General features: G+C 36.6%; 1 protein-coding gene across 5 annotated transcripts in view; it reads right to left on the reverse strand.

Annotated features, from left to right (window-relative positions):
* Positions 1 to 1,588: 1,588 nt before the first annotated feature.
* The window catches only part of PRDM5 (PR/SET domain 5), an 87,538-nt gene continuing 76,038 nt past the window's right edge, over positions 1,589 to 13,088 (reverse strand). For 4 of the 5 annotated variants that reach the window (XM_056358175.1, XM_056358169.1, XM_056358159.1 and 1 more), the window contains 2 exons: positions 7,687 to 7,791; positions 1,589 to 2,223 (listed from right to left, as the gene is read on the reverse strand). In XM_056358175.1, coding sequence (XP_056214150.1) covers positions 2,059 to 2,223; positions 7,687 to 7,791 — 270 coding nt within the window. In that variant the 3' untranslated portion in view covers positions 1,589 to 2,058. Of the gene's footprint in view, positions 2,224 to 7,686; positions 7,792 to 13,088 lie in introns of those variants that run through there. The other variant, XR_008825131.1, reaches the window with a different exon arrangement.

Genomic DNA, 13,088 nt, shown 5'->3' on the forward strand with positions numbered 1-13,088 from the left:
TCAGCCTAGGGGACACTGGATTCCAATTTTAAACCTGCAGATACAGCTGAAGGTTACCCCTTTGCCTGCAGAGACCTTTCAGACAGCTCATTCAAGCTAACTAGTTATATGCAGTTTTCATTTCAATGTTTTCTGCAATGCTGAAAACCGTGACAGGTCCCTGCTCAACTTATTAGAGTTGCTAGCAGTAACTGACCTGGTTTCGTTAAGCAAAGGAACCTGTAAACCTGAGCATACATCTTCCTTGTAAATGAGAATGTCTGTAAACTTTTCTTTGTTGTCATGGAGTGTTATAGGCTTCCACAAGAAGCAAAGGGAGGTTGAAGATAAACTGTTTCATAACAAAAAAGGAAGCTTACTATAAAAAACTAAGACCCTCTGACACAGACCCTGTAATTATAATCACCCCTACTAGTGGCATGCTGTCTTCAGCTTCTGAGAAAAACACAGTGTCTTCTGCTTATTTCTGGAGAAAAGTAATAGCTTTGGAAAAGATTACTATTGGGATCCAGTGCTGGGTGTCAAAACTGAACATGTAACATACAGATGTCCATGCAGAACAGGATCCAAACTATTAGTAGAGAAGGAAGAAAGTGTTAATGATAAATATATCAACATCTATTGCTAGCTATTTCCACTGCTAGCAATACTATTGCTATTCCTTTTTTGCTCTTGTTAGAAAATCTGCCATGTGATAAACAGATTTGAGAGTCTACTGTGAGATAAAGAATTACGCTGTTCATTTCAGCATCATTTTTCCTGCTGCAGTTCAGAAAGAAGCTGAATTTTTTCCCATGAAAACTATAAGCAAAATGTCCCAATGCAAGTTAATTTTACAAAACATTGCCAGGTCCAAAATGAATACTAACAGTTTACTAATGACAGACCCTTAATATTAACTGCTGTTAACTCAGGAATTTGACATGCAATCACTCTCTGAAGTTAGTTTCACTGTCCTTGTAGATAAAAATTTCTTTACTATCTAGCTGTGGTACAAAAGGGCCTTGTGGGAACTCTTTTCAGGAGTTTCACTGCAGTAAACAACCCAATCTGGTAACGTGTAGAATTTGATTTTTACTTAGCTGTAAAGCAGTATTTTTTCCAGTGCTCATTAACAGAATTAAGAAAACAAAGGTAGTTAAGTGGGATGAAAAAATCCAGAGCATCTGATTCAGCAGGAAGAAACACTCTGAGAAGCAGCTGTTCACCAAGAAATCAAATACATGTTAACTAGGCAACTGTAGCTGCTCAAGCCACTCTTGTTAAGACGTCTTTCCACTTGCCTTGCCAGTCACAACAATGAGTATGAATACAGTACTTAAACTAAATTGCTCAAAGTTTTCACTTCAGTCTTGTTTCACGTAACCAGAAGAAATACATCCTCCTCAGTGCTCAATACAGTAATACTTCACGTGACAGATTTCCACAGTTTCTGTACCCACACATTTTGGCATCTCAAGAACCAATTCAAGTTAATGAGTTGCATCTAGTAATGAGAAAGCTGTAAATAAAATGAGACAAAAATCATGTTACAACAAAATGCAGAATTAAGATCTAAATAAAATATGCCTGGATGCAATCAGCAGTCAATTAGAATGACAAATTATGTGTGGTTTCAAATTAAAGAATTTTAATGGAGTCTTTAAGCTTAGATACAGAAATACAGTTGCAGACAGCCAAGGGTTTAGTTCCAAATGTCCAGGATTTCCAAGTAATGCAACCAATACCTAAGTTTCTTCAGGCTCTAATTGAGAAGGTGAACTTTGTTTAAAGCTTTCTTTTTTTGTCTTTTTTTTTTTTTTTAACAAGGATAAAATTTTCCCAAAGTTCTTTTATCTTCAACTTTTTATTTTCAAGCTATGTTTTACTTCAGGTGAATACCTTCCTTAGGTTTTTATCCTACTAGTATATTTTAAAAAGTGGAGAAAATAAAATGTGAACATATTACAGTTGTTTCTCCTGACTATGCTTACTAGTCAGGTGAGAAGTCTGGAGTTTGTACACATACAAATGGAGTACTTTCAAACATGAGATTCATTCTTCTCACACAGGCGGTAATTAGCTGTCAGTTTCACCATGGACATTTTCCATGTGCACTTTGAGGTAGTCATTTCTTGTAAACTTCTTGTGGCAAAGCTGGCATTCTGCCATTGGTCGATTAGGGTTGTGAGTCAGCTTATGTCGGATCAGCATTTTCTTTAGGCTGAAGGACAGATCACAAACCTAAGGCAGCGAAGACAAGACAAAGACAAAAGAAGTCTTAAAATTTCAAGCATGTATAATGCTCACTATGTTACATCACTGAGGCCACAGTCACATATACCTGAATATATGAGTTGGTCTTTGGAAGAGTAACTCCTTCAGAGAGCACCTTAAAGATTATTACTTGACTGGTACCTTTCAAAGTTGTACATTAACAATGGTACCACAGGCATGGGGAGGGGGAGTAAAATAAAAAAATAATAAAAAAAAGAGGAGAAAAGACTCAATCTTCAAAATACTGCCACACTGAGGTGTTACATTCTGTTTGGTTACAGTTTTTTAATAAACCTATTGGTCTATCTGGGTTGCAGCAAAAATTATGACAAAACATCACAAGCCTCTGTCAATTCATATTCAAGTATTTCTTTCCTGACCTCCAGAATGACATCTGTGGGTTCCTAAAAAAAAATTAGTTCAAACTGCTCAGTTACAAGGAAGGAAGAGTAAGAAAAGAGGCTCTGTAAACTTCAAGAAAGGTTAATAATTATTATAGAAGAAACCTCATTGTTCCAGTTTTCCTCTGCCTGGCCAAGAAAACAGAAGGTATCCAGCAAATGAAGGTGCAACTCCGTTGCTTTATTATCTGGTGCGCTGCTTCCCTTCTTCCACTATGCTCCAAGGCACCAGGTTCATTCTGCCATTTGAATAAACGGATAGAGGGATGAGGGACTCTGCCATACTAAATCTATCAATTCCTATAAAAATTCCTGTGCTGAAGTCAAAATGAAAGGTTAAGAACAAGTTCAGCAAAGAGATTTTAGAATGAAAAGTTAAGAATCTGTAGGCAAGCCATCAAGTCAATTGAAATCACAGTCATAATGTCACATTCATCTTCCATTCAAGTACATACCGTATGCATGAATTTCCCAAGGGGGGGAAAAAGTACAGAAAGCATGCTCCTGATTTGACAAAGGAAATAGGCAAGAGTCTTATAATTCAGTAAGAATGAAAATCCATAGGTTTGCAATCTTAGAATTCCAGGTTCATTCCAGACAAAAGTGTCTTCTGTGCAGAAGAAACTCAGGGAACCCAGCACAATCCCTCTTTAGGAAAATGACGTTTTAAACTCATATTGGTATCAAACTACTAATGAAAATGCGGAATGATTACTGATTCTTTTCGAAACCAAGACAGACTAATGAAGCTGACTATCCAAGTAGATAATCTTGACCTGCAGTATATGTATTTTATGCCAATTAAGGCGAAAACATAAAAAGACCATAAAAAGGCCAATTGCCAGAGGCAAGTCTCGTACCCAAAATAATTTTTCCCCAGACAAGAAAGCTGTATGCGCTGTTGCAATGGAACGCTTTTGAATTTATGACATGACGTAATACCAAGGACTTTTATACAGCAACTGTAACTCTCCAAACTTTTTTCCCCTCAATGTATAATTACCTCTTTCAGACCCAAGCAACAGTCACCCTTTTGTTATGCGATAGTGAACGTCACTTTCAGCATCTTAATCAGGTCTTAATTTTGCTTTTGCCAAGTACCATTTTCTATTCTGCTTCCACAGAACACACAAAGTGAACTCATAACATTTATCTAATCATAACCATCATGCTTGCTCACAAGCCCCAACATGTTAAAAGTATCATATACTTTTAAACGCAACATATTTCTTGAAAGACAGGAAGACGATCAAGTATATATGCACACACAGAAGATAAATATGTGTTCTGTGTATCTTACACACATCTCCATTTTTGAAGTAAACAGCTTATGATACAGACTTAAAGTACATTTTTCCGTTTATAATGCTTATGTAAATAGTATAATGTGTCCTGCTGTTCCTTCGAGGTTCTAGCATTTTCTACCACCTAACTTCAAAAAGAACATGGAATGCACAGGACTATTAAAGATATGATACATTTTGTGCTGTACTTATGCATAAAAGTTTTAGGTTTGTTTTTGTTGGGTTATTTGAAGAGTTTGCTTCATATTTCAATTTTATAAGCAAGACTGACATTTTAGATTTACAACCGTGCTTGCTAATGTGACTTGAACTCTAATCAATCTCTTCAAAATGATCAAAGTTTTGATTGAGTAGGGAGGATGGAAAAGACTGACATTTGAAAGTAAGTGTAGGGTCAACTAAAAGCAGAGTGGTGGGAAATACTGTACTGGAAAGAAACCAGGACAGGCAGTACCTGACCTTTCTGCCCCCAAAGAATAATCTGTTGTCTCTGAGGCAACTGAAGTTCAATTGGCCTTCCAGTAAAAAGCAAGCTGGTCTTCAGAGACCAGAAATATAATACACTAGAAAAAAACACATTTTGTATTTCCATATTTCAGTTATTTTCACTTTTCTATGTGATTAATATATTACAATTTTCACCTTAAAATGGTAACATTCAATTTCCACTGTCACCAGTGGGATGTGAGAGCTTTCAGTTGTTAACAGTAAGTTCTGAAAATGCTATTGTTGACTGATAAGACACAGAAATAGCCACATAAATAAACCCTAGCACCCTCATCAAACAGGGTACAAGGATTACTTTTACATGTAGCACAATCTTGTGCTGTAATACCTGCTCCATATGCCAGAGAGTAAGAAGAGTGAGAGAGAAAGAGGAGACATGGCTTTTATTTCTGATTCTGGAAGAAAATTCTATTTAAAGCAAAAATGCAGTCTAAAAAAATTGGTATATAATAGTTTATTGATAATTATTTATATATATATATATATTTATAATGGGTGGGGAGAGATGCCTTGAATAAGTGTCTATTCCTAAGTCCATAAAATACACATTTCAATAGCCAAAAGTTTTCTTTCTTCAGTTCTTTGGCACTGGTGGCAGTTCTTGTTTGTAAATGCTAATGGTACTAAGAAACAAAGAAAATCCTGGCAGCATATGTTAATATGTTATTTAGAAGAGCGAGCTGAATAGTTTCTGTGACTGCTTCTAATGCCACACAGGAAATAAGACCAAACCCCTCATCCTCTTAAAGACACTTATCTTTCATAGTGGCTTCATGTATGATTACATTTATGAATATAGTAATCATTGAAAACACAGCCCATTTTCTCACCTTTAAAGGATTCTTAGTAGGTCTGGGCATTGGACTTAGGGACTTTTCAATTAGCTTACTGAGCAAGGATATGTCAATAGTATATATGCCTTCACCTCCTAAGACATGCAATGGAAATTGGGAAATGAAAAAGTCTAGGAAACGGTAACAAAAAAGATTACGAACATGGGAAGTAGTCATGCAAAGTTCTGGAAACAGAAACGACTTCAGAGAAGCTGACTAAGAAGGAAATGGCACATGTACAGAAAGCAATGAATGGAATAGCTTTTAACCCTTTCTATTAATGAAAGAACTAAAAGATAGTTATTGAAATTCCATTGCAGTAACCTGACACACACTCCCCTTGCCAAAATCTCTTTCCACAGTTAAGAATATCTGGATCCTGTTGCTATAAATTACAACTCAAGTAATTATAAGAAAATAATGAGAACATTTACAGCTATCTTTAGCCAGATAAAAAATTGTAGGTGAGAATACTTGAGTGTAAAAAGCAATCTTTAGTATCAGGGAGCCAACAATAAACGTCTCCCATAGGTCCATTTTTCTGTAACTGTCCACTACTGTTTTTCCTGTAACTTCTGCTGAAACGTCTGGTAACATCCAACACGCCAGACAGCTCTGCAGGAACAGTCTGCTCTGGGTGACATTTACTATGTCCCCTGCATCTGCAGAAGCAGAAGCCAGATGAAATAAGGAGTAACTACTGAAAACAAAACTTTCAACACTCTCCAAGTGTGCATGAAGCAGCAGACTGCCATAGGCACCTAGGCAACTGAAGGGTGTATGAATGAATAGTAGAGGCAACTGCTGACCATGTCCAAACCCTGAAAAGTCAGCAATCTCTGCAATATGCAGCTGACGAAAGCTAGTGATGAAGAATAATTTTGGTGAAACATGGCAGTAATTTAAAGTATTAAGAAAATCTCCAGTAAATGAAGGCACATAAAAATTCTCAGAGAAGGACTAGGACTAGATACAGATTACAGCTGTTTCTAGAAATACTTTGATTTGGGAAAATACGGTTTATCTAAGTAATGAGGAAAACTGAAGGAATAATTGAAGCAGGAAAGCATGCTTTCATGCAGCTCCTACTTTCAATTAAAGAAAGAAAAAAGAATAAACATAACCACTGCCCCAAATTGGTCTGGAAAAGCACACTGTGAATTCAAGACCAGTGGATCCTGGATCCACAGTGTGCAAAAATTTGCATTTACACTGCAAGGTAGCCAACAGCTGATAAACAGCACAGCAATCTGAAAGCTGAAAAAATTATTGACAATGATTTCAAAATAGAGAAATTCTCAAGGTACTATCTAGAGCCAGGCTGAGATTATCCTAAAACAATACAGCAAATCTCCTGACCTGTAGACATCAGCAAAATATCATAGCTGCAATTTTTCATTAAATTACTGTTTTATTGTCAGTGAAATGTCACCAGATTATTTATTAAAAGCCAGATCGATTAACAAACCCTTAAGACTTTCCTGCTAAATGCTTATTCTAATTTTGCATCTAAGTTTAGATATTTGTGAACAAATGTACAACTGTTCTGACTGAGCCATCTAGGATAAGGCTGAAAGCTGGCAGTTCCCTTGTGACTAGTTCATTAAGAGCCAGTATCACAAAACAAAAGCACTTATACTAATTCTATACCCTGTTCTGATACCCTTCTCAAAATCCTTGAGCAACAACTTAAATTCTTGCATTTGATCATTCTGGAAGACATTCTTTTCCAACAGTTTCTGCACATTCAGCCTCCCCACCTACCTTCCAAAAACTGTGAGATACGTTGTATATAGGATGGGGTATACTGAATGAAAGGTACTTGACAGTGATCTATGAACTGTAATATGATACGCTGCATTTCAGCGCTGCAAGCATACACAGCAGCCATGATTTCTTCATTGAACAATAAAAAAACAACCTATGAGCAGATGTTGAAAACATCAAACCAGATTTCACTAAACAGATATTAGAGATTTCTGAATTCATATTTGTGTCACTTGAAAACATCAGAAGCATTCAGATTCCATGTAATGAATTAGATACTTTTTCCTGTATAAGCTAATCTCCAACTATTATCCTGCCATACAACTTATACAGGAACCCAATCAGCATGAACTTGTAACTTGCAACATCTAAATTGTATTAATAATGGTGAAAATTACTCTTAAAGGATGCAAAACTACAAATAAAAGTGTGTGCAACACTCTTGGCAACTGAAGAGGGTACATAAAATTCCCTGAATGGTCTTTCATTAGTTGGGCAATCAAAGACCATACGAAGTGTAACTTTATGCCGCAGCCAATAGGTGCAAGGCCGTAGTCCCACTGCAATTGTCTTGCTGCTGCAATAAAGTCAAGGAGACAAAGGGATAGATCAACTCACATCACACTGAAACGGCTTCTCTCCGGTGTGGGTTCTCATGTGCTCATCTAGGCCTCGCTTTTGACTGAAAGCCTTGTTACACTCTGAACATTGGTACGGTTTTTCCTGTATGAAATGACAACAGTGAGCAAAAGTGAGTGAAAGTGAGTCAACACAGAGCCCAAGTCATTAAAGGAGTGGAATTCCATGCTGGATGGTGCAAGTTTTATATTCTCTCTAAGGGATTACAGTCAGTGAAAACAACAGAAAACGACTTTTAAATGATTAAGTGAAAGCTGGGAAAGCTGTGGCCTGACAGTTTCCACTTCAACACCCACTTATGAATTAATTATCTATTCTAGTCTTTCAAACCCAGCCATTTTAGGAGTCTGTTTTTCGTAATGTGAAAGGTACAGAAACATAAAATTCCAATGTGCTTTCCTTTATCCTCCACAAAAGCTTAAAGCATAAAGAAAAGTAAGATGTCTATAAAAACCTCAGGTTACTTAGCAGGTTTCCAAGCAAGGGAAGAAGTAAGGAGAGGAACAGAGAGTACAATGAAAGCTTGTGGTAGAGAAAAGGCTTACTTTTTGAAACGTGGTGACAGAAGGTTAATCACATATTCATTGCAGAATCTTAAAAAAATTGCAGATGACAATGAAGCCATATGTATTTTCATTAGAACTATTGGTTAGCAGCTACTGTAACACACTATGTTATCAAAGTTGCAAGCTGACTGACCTCAAACAAAAAAATCAGAGATATGTATGGAAAACCACTTATATATTTTCTTCTTTGAAGTTCTTCCTTAATATAGGAACTTACATAAGGTGTAATTCCTCCTTTATTCCACTAAAGTTAAAAAAGAACTGTATGGAAAACAACATTTTAAAAAATCAATTAAATGTAAAAGTTAGTATTATGGCATCACACACTGCCTCATTAAAATTTTGATGCTCTAGAGGCACCTTTATTTTTTAATCGAACAATTATACTTCTTTCAACTCTCATTTTACTTTCTTCTGTGGTCTCAAATTCTGTATTGCTTCATTCTAAAATGTTTCTAATGTTTCTTCATTCTAAAATTCTAAATTCAATCTAAAAAAACCAAACACACTAAAGATGGCTATTTTAGACGACAAAGTAAACATTTTTTACTAAATTAAAGACTGAAAATCTATAGGCAATAAAAATGCTAAGTCTATGAACTAACAAATAATAGGCAGTAACCTTAACGGACTTTTGGGAGATAACGTGGGATCCAAGGATAAGTAAGAAGGAACAACTCAGCTTAGGTGTTGAAGTACAGTGGGAAGAAATTCTCTGGTTATTGAATTCCTACTCTCAGTATGTAGGGGACAATGAGGTCTCCATGTATTGCTGAATCCTGCCAGGTACACAGCATAAACCGTACACATATACATAATACAATGGGTTATAAATCAGTGTTGTTCTGGGTCTGCCCCAAGCGCTCTCTCTCTTTAGGGCAGCTCTTTGCAGGTCCAGAGATCTCAGTGGGTGTGAAGACTTGGTTAAGGCAGTGTCATAGACAGAAATGTCTCAACTTGTAGTGGCAGGAATCCTCTAGCTCACCAAAATCAGGTCATTAGCTGCGTACATAGGGTAAAGCATTTCTCCAGCAATTTTGCTTTCAGATATGAGTAAATCATGAGAAATAAATTTCATTATGATACAAGACAAATCTTCCTGCTGACACAGGCTGAGTACATGGTTCCCAGCTGCATATAATCAAACTGGCCTAAAGGGAAGCCACAAATGAGCTTTTCTGTGCAAGATTCTCCTTACACATGTTTATCATCTTTGTGTTTTTCCATCTCATCTTAATTTTGTAATCTCCATGATTCTTCAGTATAGAATAAAACATTAAAAAAACCCTAAAAAATCTGAGCTGACCTTAAAGAAAAAATCATCATCTAGACCAAAAACTTCATGTCACAGGGAGTTTCGCTCAACTGGCTAAGGACTTCATGGAGCAGGTCGGTAAATTTTAAGGAACTGTATGAAGAAGCCATGTGAAAAGCAGGTTTCTGATCACTCCCTCAATTGGTTTTGCTTTCTGGTTAACATAAACCACATTTTCTGTGAGTTGTCCGAAAACAGCCTTTCTCTGTGAAGGCTGTTCCACAGAAAGTGTAAATTAAAGTATATGTGTACATCTTACACACCTAGGAAAACATTCGTTATTGCAAACTGTACCAGGTGTACTTGCTCTTTTTATCATCTTGAGGTATCTGAAGAGTTCACTTGATCACAGTTACCTTATTCATCTCAAACTTAAATGGACTTCAGGATTCCAATTAGAAGAAAGAGGCATTATAAACTCTAGGAAGCTGAAGTCACAAACCTGGGCTGTAATATCTTCCCCTAAAGTTATGTTTGGCTATTATTCTCTATGGCAAAGAAATGTGTATCTAACCATCCCCTTGGCATTTGTAGTCAAATTCACATATGTAGTGCATGAAAAACACCAAAGTTGTCTTTGATCTAATTTTAGATTCCTTACATACGTATATTCCAGTGACTTCAGCAGACACAACTCTGATTCACACCAGCCCCTCCTTCTCTAAGCTATGTTGCCCTTCATTCACGTCTGTGTCCATTCCAGCAAAATCCGTAGTGCTGTCCAGAGCAAAACTTGGCCCTACATTTCTCTCCAGAGAAAAAGACTTTTTTGTCAGTTTAAAAGACGACGTCATTCTCAGAGCCTAATTTCTTCAAAACAAAACATTCTGTGCTTTTCCTTTTCTCTCCCCCTCCTTCCTGTCATATCAAATTTCCATTTCACAATACTTGGAGAAGGCAACAACTGTAACATGGAAAAGATGATGTTGGCTTGGCATAAGCATCACTGCTCTAAATGTGAACAGAAAAATAATAAATAAAACCCACAGTAATAAGTCTGAAAGAAAGTTAAAGCCAACACAGAGGGACAATAAGGACCAATGATGAGATTAGAAGCAAGCTGGACAAATCTAAAACATCAAGCAAAGGGAAAAATCTGCTAACTGTCAACAAAACAGGAGGTCATTGGGAAGATCATATAAGCCCGACTTCAGAGGAGTTATCAACTGCTTGTACTATAAATCTACCCTCTATTCAAAAAGCATCTGTCAGGCCATGACTATGGTAGCAGCAAAGCCAAAGGATTACATGTGTTTTCTCTTATTGCTGATATAAATGAGGAAGGGAGCAGAGACAGTGAGAGAGACAGGATGTAGCTGATACAGCAGTGATTTAATATTACATTAAGTATACCAGGTATAAATAGAAATATGTAGATAAGGATTTATAACCATACTACTCTAAACAAAGAAAGGCCAAGGAGAGCCCAAATGGGATGTGGTATTCTGGAAGGTGCTTTGCTGTAAGACTGGTATGCTAACTTAGAAGCTTTCATCTCTGATAATTTTCTATTCATTACTTTAAAACTGGGAGGATTTCAATATTTTAACAATTATGACAAGTAAAACAGCAACTATAATACACTTCATCTGTCTGTGGATAGCTGAACCAAACAACTACCTTGGATTCTATGCAAAGTGTGCTTTGCATTAGAAAGACATCAGAACACAACCAATTCTCAAGGCCATTTGACGCCACCTTTAACAGATTGGCAGAATGTGTACAGAGTATCGTGCAACCACAGCACATGGAAATACTTAAATGCACAATATTTGAACTGCTAACTGCTGCTGTAGTTGACTGTATTCTCCCTTGAGAAATATAAATAACTTATATTAAAATTATATATTAAGATTAGTTTAGCACTAGTGCATATGTTTTTTTCTGTAAGCCTGGTAAAATTAATTACACAGTTAAAACATAAAGTACTTTGGTAGGAGTATCTCCAAATAACTTTATAGATCTGAAATTAAAACTATTACAAGAGCTCAACAGCAAGAAAAACATAAGCTAGACACTAATATATCCAAAATAATCATAGCTCAAGATTCAAATAAATAAGAGTTAAGAACAGTTCTAATAACTCTTTCCAAGGTGGCAGAAGCAAGTTTAAACTGGGCTGAACCCACGCTCGTTCTTACCCCATTATTCTTTACTTTTTTGGTTACGTTAATTTACTACAATGATTACACACTTGTACTACTCAGAAAGTTAACTTATTGACTACAGAAATGTTACTCAATAATCCTTTTTAACACTTAGGTTTTAATTGACATGTAAGAGCATACTTAAAATCCCAGATCTATCTAGGATATAATCTCTCTTATGCTCTCTTTTTTATATCCTGAATTCAGCAGATTTACTTCAGAATTTCACATATTGCATGTTTCTTCTTGTAGATCATGTTCATATATCTAAACACACATTAGAATTACTAGCATCTCAGGGTAAGACATACTGACCATGATAAGTTTCACAGAACTATCAGCTTCCTGGGACTGCATTTTCTACATGCTGAAAACCAAACATTCAGAGAAACAAGGAAAACCCTATCAGATCTTATATTACTTGTAAACATTTATACTTGTGACATGAGTGTAAAAATTGCCAGACACAAAAAACAGCAATAGTACAGGATGAGAAAATAGCCTTTTTTTTTTTTCCTCTGGAGACATACAAAATTGCAATCTGTATAACAGACAAAGCTGGAGATAAACACGACGTATTTTGGAAAAATGAACAGTATGGCCCAGTGCATACATGAAGATTCTTGGTAAAACCTGAGTAAGCCTGAAAAAGTTTCAACCTGAAACCCTTGTGCTTTGTGTGTTTTAAAACTTATCCTAATGCCAGTAACACTTTTTTCAATTATTACTTAATGTTGATGTGTCCCTCCCAACTACACTCAGGAGCTCTTTAGCCAGCTGTACATGGCATGTATCAAAGATGGTGACAGCACAGGTATCATCCTTTAAAAAACCCCACCTGAATGTGAAGTGAAGGTTCAGGGCTACAACAGCCTGAAAAGCATGAGAGGCCTGGAGAAGAGTCCTGCAAGAGGCAACCTAACACAGGGTTCATGATGCATACCCCCAAGCAACCCACAACCCACTTTGCAGCCCTGCTAACAGCAAACTTCTACCAAAACTTCAACAGAACAATGATGAACAAGTAACAGAAGTCCTAGAGAATCAGTTGGATCTTTCTGCTTGGTCTAGAAACTGCCCACAGATAGTGTCGGACCATGCTGCGGGTCAGGCCAAGTGAGTAGATCTTTACAAGAAAACCTGTTAGACAGCAGCTGTGGTAACAGACCTTTAAGCCTCAGCAAATTCCAGTGTCCAAGTACAGGTTTTTTTCTACATTTAAGAAAAATGATGGGTAGTTTCACTATCAATGAAGTGCTGACATGCAATATATTGCTCAGTTCTTATTAAAAGACCAGTTTTCATCTTACCTGAAGGGCTGGGAATAGAGGTACTATACAGTACGAAAGACAG

Source organism: Falco biarmicus, chromosome 1, assembly GCF_023638135.1.
Source record: "Falco biarmicus isolate bFalBia1 chromosome 1, bFalBia1.pri, whole genome shotgun sequence".
NCBI lineage: Eukaryota > Metazoa > Chordata > Aves > Falconiformes > Falconidae > Falco > Falco biarmicus.